The 22,492-nt window shown below is 43.0% G+C and overlaps 1 protein-coding gene across 1 annotated transcript; it reads right to left on the bottom strand.

The window, feature by feature from the left end:
- Positions 1-550: 550 nt before the first annotated feature.
- Positions 551-21,909, bottom strand: LOC144753377 (steroidogenic acute regulatory protein, mitochondrial-like). Its single transcript, XM_078641093.1, has 6 exons — positions 21,798-21,909; positions 20,495-20,637; positions 16,704-16,862; positions 6,826-7,010; positions 6,077-6,170; positions 551-1,401 (listed from the first exon to the last, which is right to left on the bottom strand). The coding sequence occupies exons 1-6, from the start codon at positions 21,880-21,882 to the stop codon at positions 1,297-1,299; spliced, it is 771 nt and encodes a 256-aa protein (XP_078497219.1). The 5' UTR covers positions 21,883-21,909; the 3' UTR covers positions 551-1,296.
- Positions 21,910-22,492: the final 583 nt, after the last annotated feature.

Raw genomic sequence — 22,492 nt, 5'->3', positions numbered from 1 at the left:
AAGATTTAGTGCCTGTGCTTGCACTGGGACTGATTATTACTGCGGGTTTCACCAGTGTAAGATGTTCGTGGTCGGACATAGGTGCTAAGGTGGCAGTGATATTGGGGGGTTTGCTCGTGGGATTATACCGTAAGCAGTATTTCTTCTTTCCTTTGAAAACCAGTTTCAGCAGAAACTCGCATTTTCACCTAAAATCTAAATTTCAATGTAGTTCGAAACGTGAGCCTAAGTGAAGAACCTTCTTCTCGAATTTTTTTGATTTCTGGAGATTAATAAACAACCCCATTGTATGACCCTCAAAGCACAATTCAGAGAAGGGCATAAGACAAGCGAACGGTGTTACAGTACACCCTCTCTAACTGCCACAAAAGAAATGTGATTGTTCACCCTAGCCAACTTGCAAAGAAAGAACATTCCACTTAAGAGATTCCTATGAGTTTTATTCACACTGCACATCGTAGTTTTCATCTGAGAGCTTAGTTCAGTTGAGATGAGCAAGCATTCACAGCATAAATATCTTAAATATTAGAATAGAACAAACTAGCTTCACTGAGAGCATAAATTATTTCAATTAATGAACCATGTGCAAAATGCCTTAGCACTGATGCTACTGTACTGCCTATAGCTGAGGGAACACTTACAGCAAATACAAGCTAATAAACTCAAACAGAACCAATTAGCAGAGTTATGCATATTCATGATAAATTACAGGTGAAGTAGTAAAACAAAGAAGAGAGTATAAATACATGGAATTCCAGTAAGGAACCCCGATTTGGTGACCATGGCCCCTGCCTGCAGCATAGTTTTCAATAGAATAACTTTAAGTCGCAGACAATTTATTTCAATGTATGGTAAGGAACATACCCTCACACGAGTAATCAGTAGTGGATGATTACTCTGGCCCCTTGCCTGAACTTGTTGAATGGCGCTTATTTGCCACCTATTTTGCATCTGAAGATTAAAGACTGCCCTGAGATCCTAACCCTGTAGACATCTCTGATTAATCGTCCATAAGATGCAGGAGGCCACAGTGGTTACTTCTCAGAGTTTGTGTCAAAGCCGGCCTTCTCCTCTGCACAGTCTGTGCTTTGTGGCCCCATCTACTTCTTTACAGACATGGCGTTGGTAAAACCTGCCCAGGGGCTCCATTCTCCCACAGTGTAGCACAATGAGGTCCATCAATGCTTCTCATACGGTCTAGCCAAGGAGGCCCTTCCTAGCTTCCCGAAGCAGTAGACTTTTACAACACGCCACTTCAAGGACTCCACTTGAGGTAAGAGCTCTTCAGGTACAACCTCAGTCCTGGGCTGATGATATGGAGAGGCTTTGGCGGAGGTGTTTGATGAAGTCTGCCTGAGTCTGGGACAGCACCTGGTTGATAATGGATTTTGGTAACCACCCCTATAACAGGAAAGAAAAAACATGATTTTACAATTGGTTGGGGGAAACAAATCACACAGTATAATGTTAATGTGTTTGATGTACTTTTAGAATCGACTTTGTAAGGGATTATTACATTATATTAAATAGGAATAACATTGCACATGCCCTCGTGTGACTTTGTCTTGAATCAAGGTGGGCCAGCCATCTCTGCTTAGGGGGGTCTAGGAAGGGGCAGAAGGAACACGAGTAAGCGACCTGCAACATAGCTGCATCTGGCTTCCATTTCACTGGTCAGGTAGGCCACCCCACTTCACCATAGGCCATATGCCAAGTGAATTTAATTCCCTTATTAATTGAGAAAAATGAGGTGGCCTTGTAGAGATCTGTTAGGAACTGTTCAGAAGTGAGGTGTGGTGGTTGCCTGACAGACTGTGGCATATTTGTAGGGTAGTCCTGCCTGAGGAAAATCCATCTAAGGTATACGTGAACAGGTTGGTGGCTGCAGGGCTACCCTGGGTAGTTTTGGGTGTGTGGGAAGAGGAGGGAAAAGGGGGGAAAAGCACATGCATTGACCATGTTGTGCTGTTAAGTGCTGTGGTGTCTGGTTCGTCCAGTCTCACAAATAAGTGGAGTTGGAGCTGACTGAGGGTTGAGCCAGGGTGGTACCCAGAAGGAGGTTGCCTAGAAATGCTGGGGGAGGAACGCCTTACCCTGGGAGATGAGCAGTGATGGCATTTCTGCCTTGTGATTTAATATGTTATGTTCTAATGCAGAGGAAAACTTTTTTATTACGGGCAATATGTGAAACTTAGAAAGGAGATTAGCATTCCCATGTTGTTGTATAGGGTGTCAAGGGCCTTACCACCCTGTATGTACCTGCTCGCTGCCGCTTACCGAGAATGAATTGAGTTGGGCTTGGTGTTTGCTCAGTAACAGCGGTTTGGGCGGACCACTTGGGGATAGCAGGGGCTGTGGGACAGTTCTTATATTTCTATTTCTGATTTATAAGCACACTATAACCCAGTAGTCTCTTGGTGCTAGATTGAGGTAGATGAGCTAGCACAGGAACTTGACAAAGGAGTCAGGAAAAGAAAACCTAGAGAAAAATAGACGCTTGTGAGACATTCTGAATTGTAGAAGAATAGAAATGGTTTCCATTTTATGTGGATATGGTTCCAACGGCAAGGGTCCCCGCAGAGAAGCCCTGTCACCAAAGCGACGCCCATGTAAGTGGGGAACAGCAAAAGAAACAGACGATGTAGAATGGAGATATCTATATGGGGCGCATCTAGGAAGCTTTTTCGAGATAGTGTCCGCCTCCTTAAGAGATTAGTGAACTATACAAAGAGACTGAAAGATCACCCGTTTATGGAGAGGTACCCGGTGTAGCTCTTGTAACATAGGGGCAGCATGGCAATGACAAGGAGCACCTGTAACCATCCTTGCTGCATGATCACGAGGTGACATTTCTGACTTGTTCATTGACGTTTCCTATCCTGCTATGGCATTGGACCCGCTGTTTTGTGTTTGAGGAAGTGTGACTTTTCTTGGGAACGATTCAAATCCCAAAATGAGAGGGAAATGCCTAGGGCCATACCGTACCCATTCTCGTTTGCTCCCAGAGTCTAAACAGGGTTTAGGTATAGATCAGTAAGTGACTAAATAAATTTTTCCAGAAATGTATGTTGTCACTGACTGACTATAACTTGTTGTACGAGTAGTGTCAATGCTTGTTCATTTGCATGGTTCTATTGCCGCATTGTTTTAACACACTGTATTCTTTTTTGATTACAGTGTGATCAATACGAGCACTAAGTTAATTAGTTGCTGGCTTTTTTAACTAACTATGGCAGGAATGGGGAACTGGTGCGAAAGTAAGTGCTTTTGGTCACAGTCAGCATGCCTAGTTATTTGAACTGATTAGTGTGGTGGCTTCAGGAAGGGGGTGGGGTTCCTGGGGATGAGGTCAGCGTTAAAAGCGCGTTAAATAAAGTATGGGAACTGTGATGCTGCACACAAAGGGGGCTGGGTGAGTTTGCGCTGGGGTGAGGGCTGGGTCAAAGGTGTGACTAAAAAAAACAAAGGGCCAAATTTACAAGAAAGTGACTCAGCGCTGAACTGGCAGCCATTTGGCTGAGCTGCATTGAGTCACTTCCAAAGCACAAGGATGCAACATATTTACAATAATGTGTCGCATCCTTGTGCTTTCCCCTGCGCTGGCGCACAATCGGCTGCCATGCACAGGCACCCTTACACCATGGTGCAAGGGTGCCTGCGTTACGGGGAGATTGTTTTTGTGCAGGATGAGAGTGAAGTTCAGATACAAGCACCAGTCACAACACTGAAATTGGATCTTAGGACACAAAATGCCTGACATCAAAAGGCAGTGTTTAATTTGAGCGGGGGATTTCCGGTGCTAAGCACCGGCACTTCATTGGTTTCCGGTGCTCAGCAATGGCACCCAATTGCCAACACCATTCCTAGAACAGTCCACCACATGGTGGCACTGCTCATCTAATTTAGAGTTGAGCAGAACAACGGTAGTTTAGGAGTACAATATCAATTAATAGTGTAATACCTGCCCCTCCCATCATATTCCTTTACCTTTGGGGACCGGGAATAATCTGAACTGTCACATTTACATGCGAGAGAGATGGTTAGTAGTTGTTTTGGCAGCGAGGACAAGGGTGATAGGTGTTGTAAACTGCAGTGGCCTCCTAGTCAGAGCCCTGGCACTTAATATTTTACAAATTAAGTACTGTCAAAATGCACAACTGAGTGTTCGCAGATATGCAACCCCCCACAGATTGGATGAATACAGCCGGCATGGGCAGATAGCTGGAAGAGTGAAAAGAAGGATTTGAGAGAGAACGTGTGCCATTTCGCCAAGGATTTTGCATGATCCGAAGTTAAAAAGTGGTTTGCCAATTCAATTAATAAAAAAAGAGGGCATTCTTCACCACAGTGCATTGATTGTGAAAGGGAGCAAATGCCACGCTGTTGGCTGATTTACTGGATAGTCAGCAGGGATTGTTGGGGACACTTGAAGGTGTTGATGGGCAATGGAGGATCTATATCACTAAGAGTTCAGTGAGGTCCAAGTGAGAAGGTATGTTTTTGTGAGGCCTTTGTCTGGAAAAGGTGTTGCCAAGTTGGGGACAGAGCTCATAAGATTAGATGGCTGGCCTGTGAATGTGGAGTTGAAAATTAGCATGGATATCATGTAGTGTAGGGCTTTGAGAAATGGTGGGTTTGGTGGGCTTGCTCTCCTGGTGGAGTTGGAAAGTGAGTGGGACAGGTGGGGGAGGCCAGGTCCTCAGAGGGAGGAAGTAAGTGTGAGAGAGGTGGGGGTTAGATGATAGTGGCAAATCACAATGGGCTACAGGGCCAGTAAAGTGTGGGAAAGGACAAGTGAAGTGAATGATATGTGTTAATGTATGGTGAGGAGTATACGTCATGTACTGGTGGGTAGAATCTGGAATGTGTGTGGCATGCCATGGGCTGGTGAGTGAGAGGTCTAGACATGGGGATTGACAGATGGAAATGTTAGGTGAGCATATATGGGGTTATCAGACTGCTTTCAGCTGTCCCTTGGGGTTTCTGATGTCTGATACAGCTGTGAATAATGAATGGTGGTGTTTTATTTTAGAGGGGCGGGGGTTACATGCTGGCTTGAGGCAAGTCATGGTGGGTGCAGGTAGACTGGCAAGCACCATTCTCATGGAGATGGGCAGTGGCGGAAGTATCTGCTTAGATGGTTGCATGGATAGCCACAGGCTGGGTGAACTGCTGCTCAGGAAATAGGTGGGGATGTGGATGGGGTAGAAGATGTTTTCTGGTGTGTTTGGCCTTTGTGTTTTTTTGCCAGATTGATTTTCCATGAGTGTGGTAAGTGGCAGGGAAGAAGGACAAGGCCTGTTGGAATGGCATATCTCTCCATAAAGTTGAGGGCGATTGACTGAATGAAGGAGGATCATAAATTGGGGGACAGAAAGAACACTTCCAGCAAAGGTTTTTTCTCATGGTGTAAAGTAACTCAGGGAAAATAAATGGGGTGTGATATAGGTTTGGTAAGTTATCAAAAGGGGTAATGAAAGGGGTAATGAAAGAGGAAATGGGGGAGACTGGCATACCTGGTCCATGATGGCGCTGTATGGCCAACAGTATAGTAGGTGAGAATTTAGTTTTGAATGGTGGAGGGGAAGGATAATGGTGGCCAATAGGCCCTGACTAGTATGTTTCATTTCTTGTAGGACTGGCAAAGCATCATGCAATTGAGTGCCAGTAATTTCAGTGCAAGACTGGTGTGTCTCAATTCATGAAGGCATTGTGGATATTAGGGCAATCTGGTGCCAGCAGTTCACTGCAGGAGCGGTAGGTTTCAGTTCATAAAGGATTGGTGGAGCAGAGGCACAAATGAAGAATGGCACTTATCAATAGGCCCCAGTGAGGTGAAGGTAGGTAACAAGAAAAGTTGGAGAGGGAGAGTGTGTATTGCAGCGAAATGGGGTAAATTAATTTGTTTTGAGTTAGGAGGATTTCCAGTTATTTACGAGGGACATTATTACAGGGTAAATCATAACAGCACAGCAGGAGTATTGCCTGGCTTACATTAGGCACCATTGCTACGCGATTGTGCCCATTACTGGATCCATCACACATCAAAACACACAACTATGTGCTATGCCTGTACCTTCAGATCCATGTTCAGAATCCAGGTGAGGCGAGTCTTTTTACTGTCACTTTCATACGGCCTCAGGACAATGCACGTCAGATCTGCTTCAGCCCTTTAAAAAAAAAGGAAATCATGACATTAAAAAAAATGATGACTAATCATAGAGTAACTGGATGTTCTTGTGTGTTGTGTTCCAATTAAGGCTCTCATTACAGTCAGGAGTTACTTCCAACTTGGCTTGTAAGAGGAGTAACCATGTGATTCAGTAATGCAAGTAGGCAGGAATGCTGCACTCTTTATTCCCCCCCCCCCCCCACGCATTTCACTTCAATAACCAAGCTAAATGTGGGTGGGGAAAGGTGTCTGAGGGGAAAATAGGTGGGAATATGTGTTCCACCACCGACTTCCGGAAATACTCCAATTCCTGTTGTTCCAACTCATCGTGGGGTGGTAATGCTGTACCCTCAAAGTACCACAACCTGCGGTATTAGGACTCCCATATGTGTTATCACTAAAAGCATGAGACTTCCAACACTGCTTTTTATGCAGGGCCACACCCTATTTTCATACGCAGGATGTAACACGGGCCCCTGCTGGACGGAGGGCACATTCACTCTTCAGAGGGGGCCATTGAGCGCAAGACCAATGAATACCTGTGAGATATGGGACCTTCAAGGGCAGAAGAGGCCCCATAAGTTTGTGTTACGCTGTGAAGCTGATGGAAGGCCACTGGATGTAAAGAATCGAAACCCCTGATCCACACTCACCTGACCAGTCCGCTTCTCGGAGGCATTAGATCGGACAGGGTGGCGGTGCCGACCAAGTAAATTGCCGAGCCCTGTCGCCAGCAGTGCCGAACGCTGACAAAGTCTCTCTGGCCGATCAGTTTCCCAGGGGTCTCTGCTGTCACTTCACAGGTCACGAGGGTGTGTTTCCCGATTCTCTTCAGGATCTGATGAAAATGGGATTAACAGAACCCATAAATAAAACACACATGCATATAGGTAGCAAAACAGTTCTCTATGGTGAGATTTGGTTTCTGGTGTGCTCTGTGTATTGACAGTTCAACGGTAGTAAGCACAGCTTGTGAGTAAAGGGCACAGATTGTGCGGAAAGGGCATATTTTGATTTGATTTTCCTTGATGGTGGGTTTTTCAGTTTTATTAGGCATCCGTTGCCTTTTCCGCGCTTGCCCTGGGCTAAACATATGCTTTGAATTGATGTAAGATGCGGGGTGTCTTCTCAAGATTAGCTACACTGTTTTAAGGAGCTTCAAAGAAATTGAAGAGTCGAAGAGAGAGACAAACATGGACTCAAAGGGAAAGCCAGAAAAATAGCGAGAGAGTGGAACAGATAAAGAGAGCCCGAGACAAAAAGTGAACGTGAAAAAAGACAATATCTCCTTGTTGACGAACATTCAGAGAGTGTTGCATCATAATTTTGGGACTAAAGACACGCACACTTACTGCACCATCCAGGCACTCAATAACCAAGAACTGAAACAACACAATCCGTGTTTGGTTTCTTCAGCAAAGTGTGGATTTAGCCTGTCTGTACAAGGAGATTTTGTTCTTCAGGAGCAGCTCACTGTCTCCTGGCCATCAGCCAGGGCCTTCCTGATTGGCACTCTAGCATCCAAGCAACCCTGAGCCCTCCCCTCCACCTGCAGTTTCCCTTAAGGTGTGTGCAGGGCACCCCACAAAAAACACCTCCATCTTGTAGCCCCAGTCGTTCTGTGCCCTACAGAGCCCAATGAACAAAGGAGAGACAAGATTGTAAGAACCAGACTTGTGCTGTGTTTTTGAATCTTTAAAACTGTAGTTTCTTCTACCCATGACTGTTTAAATTTAATCTCTTGTCTGGTGTGCAATTGGTACTGTTAAAACTGTGTTTTGTTATGCTTGCAACTGTTTGAATTTAACTCTTGGTTTCTCTGAATTGGGTACTGTTTAAATTGCTGTTTTTCTTTTTGTGACTGTATGAAAATCTATCCTAAGTTACCCTGTCCTGTGATTAGGTGTGTAGGGGCAACCCATCAACCCTCGTACTTTTGGGTCTTTTAAAAATTAAAAAGGCAAACTACACCCTCAGAAGCTAAGCAGTGTGTATTTAGGACACTGCTGAATCTGCTTTAAGGTTTAAAACTGATTATGGAAAGTGTATGTAACCCTTGTTATTGCCTAGAAAAATGGATTTGTCGAAGTGCGCAAAAAGTAGTGTTCAAGTGGCTTAGATTTGGGCCTACCTGCAGGGTGAACCAGGACCAGCAAAGTGTGGATTGAGCCTGTCTGTATCTAAGGAGAATCTGTTCTTCAGGAGCAGCTCACTGCGCCCGGCCATCAACCTGTGCTTGAGGTAAAACACTCCTTATATAAGTTTGCCATTGAACGTTACATCTAGGCTCTGATTGGTTCCTGTATCTGGTGTTTCTTCTGGGCTTAGGGTTAGGTCCATGCTTGGCTGATAGGTCTGGTGCTCTAATTGGTCTTTGGGGCCAGGGTTTCTATTGGACTTAGGGTTTGGTTTCTGATGGGCTGCTGGGACTACGGCTGTGATTTGTTGTAAGGGCTTGGTTTACTATTGGCTCTAAGGCATTGGGCTAGAGTTGTGCTTGGTTAGGGCAAATGTTCATATTAGCCAAAGGAGTCATGTGGTCACTAGGACTATTAACGCTCAGGGTTCAGGGGGTCTTAGCACAAGCGTCAGGGCTAAGGGCGGGTAGGACAAGGGCACCAGTAAAAAACACACCCACACAACCCTTACATTCTACTCAACCACACATATTACCTCTTCCATCTATCAAATCTAACACAAACACTCTTAACTCTTGTCTATCACCTCACACACCACATGCCCTCTTTCCTCAAACACATCACCACCACTTTACCTTTTCAGCTTCGACTCACCAACAATACTTTACATACATCTACTTCTCAGAAGACAACTACATCATCATCTCATCTTACTACTCCTGAAAAGCAAAACACTACACACACACACACACACCAGCACAATAAGATATTTCGCACACTCTGGCTCATAATATTTTCTGTCACAAACCTCCTTTAACTGCCTTACATCCTTATAACATGACCCGTATGGCTGCACTCCAACCCTAGCTCACACACCTTCTACCCTAAACAGATGCAAACAAAATAAACAACAGGCCACTCTTCAAAACTTTGCATCTCTATGTCTACTATACAACAAGGCTACTCGAAAAAAACAACACAGCTCACAAACTCACTCTCAACCACCATCTCAACAACCTACACACGCAGATAAAAATGCCTTCTTAGCCTGAGGAATAATGTTAGACCTGGCATCATTGGCGTGAGTCTCCCTTCCATTTTGACGGATTGCCTCCTCTGTTTTGATATGTTTTTGCTCGTTTTATGCTTTGAGCACTGTGCCACTGCTAATCAGTGTACTAATTGGTGATTCCATGATTGGGTCATTTGATTTACCTGTCAGCCCCTAGTACAGTGCACCATGTGTGCCCAGGGCTTGTAAATCAAATGCTGCTGGTGGGCTTGCAGCATTGGTTGTGCCAACCACAGAAGCAGCTTGTAAAGTGTGTCTCAGGCCTTCCATTGCAAGGCATATGTGCAGTCTAGCACTGCTTGTCGACTTGGCCAAGTGCACCCACTTGCCAGTCCCTACACCTTCCCTTTGCTTCATATTAGACACCCCTATGGTAGGCCCAAGGGCAGGGTGCATTGTAAGTATAAGGTACTACATGCTCTGATGTGCGTAGCATGTCCTAATAGTGAACTACAGCCATTTTTTTTCACTATTGAAGGCTACCTGTTCTCCATAGGCTAGAATGGGCAGTTAGATTATTGCATTCTTATAATCCTAACTGACTCAGGGAACATGGTAGAAATTCGAATTTAGTATGCCTGAACTCAGAATGATAAAATACATTTTTTAGTAAAGTTGGTTTTAATATCCTGTGTTTGAAAATACCACTTTTAGAAAGTAGGTATTTTCTTGCCTAACTGTCCAGGCCTGCCTCTGCTAGGTTGTGTATTCCTTGTCTGGTTTGTGTGTGACAGGGCTGGGGGATTCCAGGAGATAGGCTGGGGTAGCCCAGTGGTGAATAGAGAGATCTGCATCTTGATGGAAGGGAGGAATTCCACCTGGGACCTGAATAGGGCTGTACCCTCCCTCTACAATAATGGCCCCACTTCCTGTGGCTTCCCTGATGTCTCTGCCCTGGACTGTGAAAGGAGAGAAGGAATCATGGCAACAAAGTCCTCCAGAGCTGTATCTTCCCTCCCCTGTGCTGGCAACACCTCCTGTGGGGCGGCTGATGTCTCTGCCCTGCACAGTGAAAGGAAGAGAAGAGAGTCATGTAAACAAAGTGCTCAGGAACTGGTTTGGACTAGGCAGAGGCCCCTCTGCCTTCAGAGAAGAAATGATTTTGGGGTATAAACATTGGGACCCTGATCCCAAGAAATGAGATCACTTCTGGAACAAGAAACCTTTTGCCAAGGGGAAGAACCAAGGAAGCTGCAGGAGGTTTACTGCCCCTCTGCCAGTGTGCTGTTTGCTGGGATGGCCTGCAGTGGTTGTTTCATTGCCAAGGAAAGGAGAAGGAACTTTTTAAGGACTTTCATCATTTACAGAATATTCTCCAAGGGCTTGAACTGTGCTTCCCTCCTGCTGACGTCTCAGGGACAAAAGACTTCATCTCCAGCTCCCCTCTGAATTTCCTTGCTGGGAATTCTCAACTTCAGACATTTTCGTGTCGCTGTGAGCTGGAAGCGTGATGCACCAAGAGGAAGCGTGTCACAGCCGCAGCCTAGATCGTCGCATCGCCGGAGAAGCGAGCCTTTGCCGCATCTCCCTGGAAGCGTGTGTTCATCGAAGCTGCCTGCTGTCGCATCACCGGAGAAGCGTGACGCCATCGAGAGAGTCGCCATCGCATCACCGGAGAAGCATGTCGAGGGCCTGTCGCGGCTCTAAAGCACAGAGTCGTCGCAAGGCTGCCAGGGCATCTACGCATCGTCATCGCATCACCGCATCAAGGGCGCCTTCTTCTCGCATCGCATCCGGATCATAGCATCGCATCAATGCGCCATCTTGTGCACCGTAACGGGCCCGCAGGCCGAGAATCTACGCATCACCTCTGCACCGGTAAGGATCACGACGCATCCCCTACTCTGCGCAAGCATTGAGGACCAACGCATCATCTCCCACGGATCACGGAACCGACGCATCTCCCCTTTTGCGAACCTTTTGTTTACTTTGCGTTACGCATCCAGGTACATTGTTGAGAACTTTGTCGCATTTATCATCACCTTGAACTGTGCAACGTTTTATCATCCTAAAGCAATCTAAGTGTAGTATTGTGGATTTTTGTCGTTTGTAGTCTTGTGTTAAGTCTATATAAAGAATACTTATTTTTATAAAACCTGAGTTGTGTCCATCTGTAGTGTTTTCACTGTTTTACTGTGTGTATTCACAAATGCTTAACACACTGCCTCTGAGATAAGCCTGTCTGCTCCTGCCAAGCTACCAAGGGGGTGAGAAGGGGTTATTAAGGAGTGTATCCCCTTATCCTGACTTAGAAGTAAGGCTCCCTGTTTGGACAAAGGTGAATACCATTGCCAACTAGAGACCCACAGATCTAACAAATACAATACAGAAGTGCTGCACCTTTGCTATCCTCATACAGCTAATAACAGCACTAAGGACACACCTGCTTCAAGTCCACAAAATGCTGCTCACTTTTCTACAAAAAAGTCAACCCTCACCAAAACACATTCTCTAAACTGCCAACTAATTAATGCTCAATCAGTCTCGAAAAACGAGCATCACATCTATGACCTCACTGACACAGAACCTGACTTACTCTTCAGAACTAAATCATGGTTGGGAGATGACATGGCTCTAGTGTTGCATGTAGTAACTCCTCTAAGCTATCAAACTATCACACAAAATACTATAGGGAAAATAGGAGGTGGCCTGGCTGTTGTATTCAAGCAAACATTAAACTTCACTAAAGCTAACACAGTTTCCATACAAGGTTGTGAGGCCCTCTTCACCAAATGCAACCCAACAACATCCTCCTCCTGTAAGTTCCTACTCCTTTACAGACCTTCTCCTAGCAAATCAACATTCTAAGACACACTTCTAGACACAGTTTTGAACCTGATAACACTACACTCCAATCTATGCATTCTTGGTAAAACCTTAACATTTGATTTGACAAACCCAATATGCCTCATCCGAAAACTATCATCACTGGCCTAGACACACTTAACCTACATCAGATCATTCACAAACTCACACACATCGCTGGACACATCCTAGATGTAATTTTTTGCAATTACAGAACTAGTTACCTTTCAAACAACTGCTCCTGTCACATGGTCAGACCACCATTTACTTGCTTTTCAACATAAAACAACACAAAGCAATACACCTAAAACCATTTTACATGCATCCACTTATTGACTGTGGAACAAACTCAGTTTTGAACACTTAGAAACACAACTAACATCCAAAAAATATCTAGGCACAATACATTCTGTTTAAAACCATTATGAGTGGTTAAAGGAAGCTTTTGATATCCTACTATGACTAAAAACAGGAAAACAGGACAAAAGAAAACAGGCAACTTAAAAAGTTTAAAAGAAGATGCTATTCAGATAGAATTTAAAATGCTAAATGTGCAAATCAAGAATTCTATCAAATACTCACCGAATTTCGTAAACCAAATTGCCTAGGAGAAACTGATCACATTACTCAAAAAATCACAGACAAACTGGTAAATCATCACACAACCACAACAGACACGTTGGACTCCTATTTAGAACAAAGGAAAGGCACCAGCACCGACCCTTTTCCAAAAAAAACCTCCATGAATAGACTAACTTAGCCTCTGCATTCCTTCAATAAATATCACACAGTGAATTTATAGATCTGGTCAAAGCAAGCAAGCCTACCAGCAGCCCTTCTCACCCGTGTCCACCACAAACCTTCAAGAAAATGCTCCAAACTATCTCTGCTGCCAAACCAGTAAGAAAAATTACAAATTCCTTAACTATGGGAATATTTCCAGAAAGCCTAAAAATGTCACACAGACGCCCATTACTAATGAAAACCAACTTGGACCTGCTTAATGACGACAACTACAGACTAAACAAATGGACCTTTCCTGCGCAAACTGATAAAAAAAAGAGCAGCATTCGCTCAGATGTCACAATTCATTGAAGCTAATTCCATACTTTCAGACTTCCAAACAGGATTCCATCCAGGAAGAGGCACAGAATATGCCATCGTTGCCATCTGGGATGACCTTAAGAACACAGTTGACTGGGGTAAGGTTGCTGCACTACTTATCTTGGACCTCTCAGGTACCTTTTACACAGTTGACCATGACACTCTAATACAAAGACTCAATGAATTCGGCATAAAGGGTACTGCTCTCGACTGGATCACAGCCTACCTTCATAGTAGAACCAATGTCATTGATAACCCCCTTTCTCACCCAAACCGTAATTCACAAAAGCAGGGATCCTTCAAGGATCTATCCTATAACCCATGCTTTTAAACATCTACATGAAGTCATTACAGGCACTGATCAATTAATTTCACCTCACATGTTATAATTATGCAGATGACACACAAATACTCCTTAAACTGGAAAGCCCCAAAGACATTAGAAACTCACTAATATTTAGTTGCCTCAGAGCTGTTGATCAGTGGATGACATGGAGCCATCTCAAATTGAAAGCTTCCAAAACGGAAATACATCCATTTGGCGATTGGAAAAATGATGCCCATTCCCCACCTAGCCTGACGATCTGGGAACACCACCTAAGGTATCCAATGAAGTAAGTTACCACATAATTACCAAGGACTCCAAGCTATCAATGAATGCCCAAGTGGGCAAACTAGCAAGAACAAGCTTCATTACTATAAAAACTCTTCCCCCACCTGGGAATTCCCCACAAGATTTGGGCTACTATCTCTACTTGTACTGTCTAAACTCGATTACACTAATAGCCTCAACCACAGATCATCTTTAAAAACTATGAAAAGACTATAACGGATTCAGAACTCTGCTGCCAGACTACTCCTACATGTAGAGTCAAAAGCCCATATCTCCCCTGCCTTGAAAGCCCTACATTGGTTACAGGTTGCCAGAGGATCAATGTTCAAGCTGCTTTGTATCACCCACAAAGAGATACAAAAAAGGGCCATTCTTCATCAGCAATAAAATCACCAAATACATTCAACAAAGGAACCTCAGCTCTAGATTGGCACCTCACCTCAAAATCTCACCAAACAAGAAACAACTATAGGTGGCACATCCTACTCTGTTCAAGCAGCAAAACTATGGAACTCTTTAGCCCCAAACATACGATCTACTGATAACTAGCTTATCTTCAGAAGACTACTCAAGAGTTGGCTATTCCCAACATAACCACCATACTGAAACATAAATGTACATATTATCCCTGTGTATATAGCATTTATGTGGATTCTATGTCCGTGTCCAAATAATTGTATTCCTTTGTATATATGTGTATAATAATTATGTTTATAAATATATAGATATTTATTAGGTCTGCTTAACAAATGTACATATTACATTTGGTTATATTATTCTATGCTTAACTGTTATATAGGTCACTGCATAAAAAAGTACATTTTTATCATGACTATTTACAATTGCTTCACTATTGAATTATTAAAAGAAACAAGTTACAAAAAGAAATAAATTAGCTTAAAGTACAGCAACACTTCAAAGTCTGAGTATATTAAATACAACTTAAATCTGGATATATTATCTTCCTTATACATATATACCTTTCATGAAGTTTTGTATCTTTGTATTTATTACTTGACTCCTAATTCAGCATCTACAATGCACTACCATATATCTCGCCCTATACCTCTGGCAATTTATCCTCTACCTCCACTCTCTGACTCATCCCAAACTTCATTCTACTATCCTCTCCAATGCACAACCATTTTCCCACTCTATACCTCAATCAATAAATCCGATACCTATACTCTCTGATTTATCCCAAACCCCATTCTACTACTGTGACCCCCAAAATAACCCTTTCTAGACTCTTTCCTCCTCTACTGTTCCTTGCATCATCTCAAACCTCTTTTACTATTCAGATATTCCAAAAAAGCCTTTCTAAACCCTTCCCTCATATATCTCTCCTAGACTCATCCGATACCTCATCCTTCTCCCTAATCCACTTCTAGAGACTCTTCCCCCTCCATCTCTCCTTAGCTCTTTCTAAACCTCCTCCTACTACTATGATTTCCAAATAAACACTTTCTAGAGCCTTCCATCTTCTATCCCTCCACTATCCTTTTCAATCCAACTAACAGACTCACATGTCCACTGCTCAAATTTCCTTCATATTTCCCTATACTAATTCATCCCTTATCCTTTTTGGGTTCTGGAATTGCATGCTACTTGCCGAAAAGCACGTCAATGCCTCGTCAGGGATAGTAACTGCTATATGAATGCAATTACAATTACAATACCAGTGCAAATAACATCACCATCTAGAAATGTAATATCAATACCAGACCTCCTAGGAAGGTCAGACTCAATAATTTATAAAAAACTAAAACAACATAAGCATAGAAAGTCATATCCCTCACATAAGCACTGCTGCCCAGCGAACAAAAATTCAGAGCAGGAGGACCAAAACAGAAGTTGAAAAGTGGAAACAAACCCTGAAGCCAGTGTGGCAGGGGAGCAAAACAACTGATAAGCACTTCTTCCTACATTGTCCATACAGAGATATTGAGCTAATGTGATTTCAGAAGCTCACTGAGAAGGACAAAGAACAGAAGAAGATAGATGGGGAAAGATAGTGAGGCAGAGAGAAGGGTACATTAAGACAGACAAACCCAGCTCCATCTCCTCTTACTAGTTGACTCAATGCTTGTCGTTGACCATGTACAGCTCTCCACTGCCTATTGACTAGGTTGGCACTATAGAAATACCATATACATATATACAAAGCGAGGAAAGAGAGATATCCAGAGAGTGAGAGAGAGGAAGATAGTGAAAATGAGACAGAGGGAGGAAGAAAGAAGGAATGTGATTGAGAAAAGGGAAATGAAGGCAAAAAAGAGAGGGGGAGAGACTGAGAATTACAGGGTTTACAATGACAGCGTGAAAAGGAGATCAAAATAGAAAAAAGGGGAAGAGAAAGAGAAAGAAAAAGAAAGAGAGATTGAGAAAGAGAAAGCACAATGGATAGTGATGAAAGGGGAGACGAGAGAAATAAAGAGAGAGGAAGAAATACTGACAAAGGAGGCAGAGAAAGAGGCTGGGAAGCTGATAGAGATCTTTGAATTCAGAAGCAATGGCTAGAAATTAGTAACATCGCCTTTCTACGATGACCTCAAGGTGTCTTGAAGAATCTAAGGATATAGTTTGGTGAACTTTGGAACTGCTCCTTACTGGCTCAGAACATCAATCATATTTCAATGGTATCTTCATTGCATGTATAGTATAAGGTGCAGCAATATAAATTTGAAGACAGTCTAGCCATATTCATCACTGACAAGATAGACTTCATACCACCTAGTAACTAAGTTTCCTTCTTGAATTCAAAGACCTCTAACATAGCTGTACAGAGGCTCCACTCACCTCTACTTTACTGATTGTAGGATTCCAGTCACCCATTTGCTCCAGTTTCTCAAACAGCTGGTGGTACAGGGCCTCAGCCGGGTAATCCAGAATGGCTTCAGCTCGAAAGACTTTTCCAATTGTAGGAAAACCTTTGCTGAGCACCCAGTCTCCATTTTCCTAAATAGGGACAAAAGACTGATGAAGATATGTAGGCCAGAGCATGCAGAGTGGTTAATTTCATCTTTAGGAAATTTGAGCATTTACACAACATAATATTTATCCCTAAATTCGTTTTCAATTATTAAACTATTGTGATTTTGTAAATTAGGTTAGCCTTAGAGATAAACAGCATTGTTTTAATGACTAGAATGTAGCTTTATGTGAACACTGACAGAACGAAATAACTGCCTTTGACGAACAGTGGCTATGAAAGCAGAATATTGTAAAAGGATACCGTCATAAGATCTTCAAAATACTTATGTTGTAAACTCATGTTCTGGTGTTGGGTAGGTAGGTAATAATTTATGCGATTTCTACACATTCCTTATTTATGACTCGCAAATTGCGAGTCCCAACTAAGGAATGGCTTCCTATTCATTCCTATGAGCCACGAGGCCCTTAGGAATAAATGGAAATTGCGCACACAATTTCAAGGGTGCAAGAGTCCTAAAAGGAGACCATTTGCACCCCTGAATTGAGCCTGTGTCCCCGTGTGGCACACATACATGCCCTAAGGGCATGTATGTGTGCCACATGGCACTTTGAAAAATGCAAAAAAGTGCATTTTGAAAGGAAATCGCAACTTACCACCAAATTGAAGTTGGTGATTATTTGCAATTGCTTATGGCATTATAGCAATTTGCGATGCCTACTAGTATAGCACTTACGAAACTGCAAATTGCGATTCTCTAAATTCTTGCACAAAATGAGGAATCGCAATTTTTGCGATTCCTTATTTTGCAAGTAGGTATTTGCCTACCAACATAGCACACAACTAAATTGCGATTGCAAATTTCAGCATTTGCGAACGCTATTTTGCTTGCTACATCTGGCCCATGATTCTTTGTTTTGGTCAGATCATTGTGGTTATCCGCACTATTATGGCCACCTTGCAGTAAACCAAAAAATGACCTGCTCTCACGCACAATGACGTTCGTCATTTACAGAGGAGATAAGAGACATGGGAAAATATGTATCAGGAAAGCGTTTTGCGAGTCCTTAATAGCGCATTTTTGCGATTTGCTATTAAAACCTCGCAAAGGGCAATATATGTAGGATTGGCAATATTAATTGCGATTCCTATGTATTCCTTAATTGCGAATCGCAAATTGCGATTCACAATAAGGAATACCTTACCATTTATTCCTATGGGCCTAGAGGCCCATAGGAATGAACGGGAAGACATTCGCAATTTGCGAGTACCCATTAGGTACTCGCAAATTGTGAATGCAATTTCAAGGATGCAAGGGTGTCAAAAGGACACCCTGTTGCACCCCTGAAATAAGCATGTGTGCACATGTGGCACGCATATATGCCCTAAGGGCATGTATGTGCGCCAAATGGCACTTTGAAAAATACAAAAAAGTGCATTTTTCAAAGAAATCGCAAATTACCAACAACTTGAAGTTGGTGGTAATTTGCAATTTCTAAAGTGAAAATCACACAACCTGCTGGCACATGCATCAACGTAGGCTTTTGCGATTCCAAAATAGCGATTTTTAAGGAATCGCTATTTAGGAATCGCAAATGCCTATGGATGTAGGAATCGCTATAAAAATAGCGATTCCTAAACATTCCTTAATTGCTACTCACAAATTGCTAGTCGCAATTAAGGAATGCTGTCCCATTCATTCCTATGGGCCTACAGGCCCATAGGAATTAAGTAGAGATTGCATGAGCAATTTGCGAGTACCAGTAGGTACTCGCAAAGTGCTCATGCAATTGCAAGGGCGTCAACCTGACACCCTGTTGCACCCCTGAAATTTATCTCTGCACATATGTTGCACACATGCCCTAAGGGCATGTGTGTGCGCAACATGAAACTTTGGAAAATGCACAAAAGTGCATTTTTCAAAGTTTTAGCAAATTACCATGAAGTTCAACTTCATGGTAATTTGCTACGCCTATTAGCGAAATCGCAATTTTTTTTTACTTTCATGCATTGCATTTAAGGAATCTCAATTTGGGATTCCTTAAATACGATCACAATTAAAGGAATCATAATTTAGAGATTCCTTAAATTGCGATTTTTGCATTTGGGATTGAGCATCCCAAATGGAAAAATACCGGTGGCAAAGGGGCGGATCCTGAGAATATGCCCGTTTGCGACCGGTATTTGTTTTGATGCATGGGGCCCCTGGGTGCTTCCAGAATTGCATTTAAGGAATCGCACTTTGCGATTCCTTAAATGCATTCGCAGAATACGGAATCGCAAATTTTGCGATTCCCTGTTGTGCGCGGGCCTAAAAGGCTTTTTCCCGTTTGCAGACGGGAAAATGGCTTCATACATATGCCCCATGCTGTGGAGAGCTACATAACAAATTTTCCAGGCGGATTTAAAGCATTCTCAGAATCCTGACACAAACAAAAGGGATTACTTTGCATTCATACTTTCGTTTTTTTGTTTTGTAAATTATAGTATGTTAACAGTCTGCTAAGTTTCTTGTTGATTTTCCCAGACTGCTCTGAACTTGGTCTGAAAGTTTTAAGTATGCAAGGACACACCGAAGATAACGTGTGGATAACAAGCCCACAATCCATAATTCTTGTCCTCAGCACACATTTAAAGTGTTATTTGTTTGTAAATAGATGTATATAATAGTTTTATGCAGGTTGCTGTTATCTGTCAAAATCCATTATCCACTCACACCCTCGCCAATTGATAATGTCGTATTGAACTGTCGATATTGTGACACTATTGCTATGTACAGAATGTTTTCTTGAAATACCCCTTTGTGCACTCATAAGTAAATTCGAAGAATAGTACTAAATAATGTCCTTCACATCCGCATCTTTATGAGGCCATGACATTTCTGAACATACTGTGGAAAATGTATTTTTTATTTCTGTCTGTTTTTCTTTTTGTGGTTGTCCTAACATTTCTACCTTATTGTAAATAGGGGCTCAGATATACTAAAATTCACACACACCTGTGAGAAAATCAGCGGCGCTTTGTAGCGTGAAGGATAAAAACATTGCACAGCGCCATACTTAGTGGGAGTCGCCAGTAAATGACGTAGTCAGCCATTCTCGAAAGGCAGCAGAGCCTTGCATTTGATATATACTCGAGTTACACCTCCCAGGACTAATTACAACGTGAGGGCAACCATCCGAGGTTAAGCCACGAAAAATGTTTCCTGGTAATTCCACATCTTCATGTAGTATCCTGATTCTACCTTGTTTGCATCTGGTTTCATTTGGTGTGAGGTTTTCACAGTAAGCCTGGTCATGATATTTCAATAGATCTGGCTTTGTGTGAGAACCTATGAGTGTTTACACCCTCTTTGCATAAGAAATATAGGGTTAAGGCTGACGATACTAAGTACTCAGCACTGCATTTCTGTCAACTTTTGGCACCAAATAGTTGCACTCCCTGCGAATATTACTGTTTCATATAGTATATTAGAGCCTCATTCTCCACTACTATCTCCTCCACGACTGACTGTGCACTGAACAAACGCAGCTGTTGTCCTACTTAGAAGAACATATTATTAAGCTTGGGCAGTCATTTTCTCTCCGCGCATTTCCTTAAACAGCTTGAATACGCACATTGATTCTCGTCTGGCCTGTGTGTAGCAGGCATCACTTACTTTCTGGGTTTCCGTCTGCCAGCCGTCCTGCTGCTGCAGGATTCCCATAGCCCTTTGCAGGGCAGCTTCTCCCTGCTTCACGTAGAACAGCTCCGTAATGGAATACTTCATGTTCATGGAAGAGGAGGTGGCTTGGTCTACCCCTGTGGGACCAAACAGAAAATATTTTCAGCAGCAGATCAAATTATTGCTACTGTATTTTAGATTGTTTGGAAATCGCACAGTTGTGCTAAGGAAACAACAAAACCTATTCAGCATTTAAAGATATTTGTGGCGACACTGAAGACCGGCCCTTTTGAAGTCAATAGCTCACATGCCCACTGACTGCCAGTCACCAGGGGAGGCGAGTGCATGAGTGAGTGGGGTGAGCTGCCTGGCCTTCACTGATGTATCACCAGCACCAGTGACAATGATTCGCCCATGCCCTCTGCTTCCGGGGTACTTACCAACACTTATGCCTATATTTACAAGTTTTTCATGCAACGCAGTGCTACATTCATTTTTTGTGCTGCATTGCGTGAGGGGGGAAAAACATCAGAGAGCTATATATGTGCTCATTAAGCTACCTTGTGTGAGGTGAGCAGCGGCGTAGGTTGCTCGGTGTGTGCACTGATGTGCCTAAGAAATGCCCTCATGACACAAAGCACACATTTCCAGTACGAAGTACCCTCGGCACTGGAAAGTATATACCATTACAATGCTTTGCATTGCCTCGTTTCAGTTTACGACAGAGCAAAGTCATAGTACATCTGGGACTAAGCCTGGACTAAACAGCAAGGAGCAGCTCCACTGATGAACAGCAGGGCCACATTTTGAAGTCCTCAATTGGTAGTTCTGCAAAACTATGTTCCTAGATGGCGTATCTCATAAAACTCTTTTAAAGCCCAGCATGCATGAGGTAAATTCCAAACCTTGCTAAAAACATCTTGCAAAAAATTGACAAAATGCCTCACTTACATGTTCACTCACACACTTTCTGAAGCACCAGCGCATGCATTTTCTCATTCGCTCGCAATCTCACACACCTACTCACTAATCCAATCTCTCATGTACTAAGTCTTTCACATTTAAATTAATGTGTTTACTCCTAGACCAATCTTCACATTCACTTCCTCCCTTACTCTTGTACCCACCTAATCAGTACTCACTATATAACCCATTCACTGATTCATTGACTAAGGTAACTATTCTCCCCACTACGATTTATCCCATACACATTGATTCATGTATTCACTCACTAAAGAGTCTATCCCCCCTCCCACCCACTCACTCACTCTCTCTCATAATCACTTAAACCACTCACCAGCGTTCCTTTGGAGCATCTTGTGAATGCAGTCTGGCACCCTGGCTAAGAGACAGTGAGAGCTGCTCGCCATGATCTTCGTCATATCCTGTCCTATGGCAGCCACCGCCGTCCTCTTCAACCCTGTCGACAGGCAAGGATAAAAGTTGAGTTAACAGAGACTTACTGTCTGTAGCATGATCTTATTATTAATAACAGCCCTCAGATGGCTCCTGCTACGTGATTGGTCTATAGTCCAGGTGCAGCTGTGACGCAGGTTAGTGCCTTCTTTGGGAACACACACCAGGTATATGTGTCACCATCACCTTAGCAGCTATAGCATGACTCCCTCCTCTGATGTAAGCTGCGTGTTTATGTACTAGTCCAGTCGTTCTTAAGCTGTAGTCTTAGGGATGGATGCAGGAGGGTTTGTGAAGCCTATCCATGTGGTCCACAACTGCTTTTGCAAGATGAAATGTTCCTGGAAATACCGGTACACTTCCATACTCATTTCAGCAGAAAACCGGATTACCAGACATTGTATAACCAGCCCCCAGGTAGAAACACAGATATAGTGGAGTTAGAAAAGGGATAAGTTTATAAAAAATGTCAAAATAAAAACAATTAAACTGAAAAGGAGTCTTTCTAAGTATGGGGAAGTGTGTGCACTGTATAGAAGATCATTTGCATTACAGGCAGAATACAAGGTGGAAAAG

The sequence above is a fragment of the Lissotriton helveticus genome, chromosome 5_1, assembly GCF_964261635.1.
Source record: "Lissotriton helveticus chromosome 5_1, aLisHel1.1, whole genome shotgun sequence".
Lineage (NCBI taxonomy): Eukaryota > Metazoa > Chordata > Amphibia > Caudata > Salamandridae > Lissotriton > Lissotriton helveticus.
This window is presented reverse-complemented; position numbering and strand designations above follow the sequence as displayed.

What these genes read in the sequence shown, in the direction of transcription:
- LOC144753377 (XM_078641093.1), bottom strand. Translation starts at nt 21,882, where the DNA reads ATGACGAAGATCATGGCGAGCAGCTCTCACTGTCTCTTAGCCAGGGTG. An exon ending in GATGCTCCAAAGGAACGCTG is followed by an intron (nt 20,638 to 21,797) that starts GTGAGTGGTTTA and finishes TTGGTCCCACAG; the next exon opens with GGGTAGACCAAGCCACCTCC. An exon ending in CTACAATCAGTAAAGTAGAG is followed by an intron (nt 7,011 to 16,703) that starts GTGAGTGGAGCC and finishes CATTTTCATCAG; the next exon opens with ATCCTGAAGAGAATCGGGAA.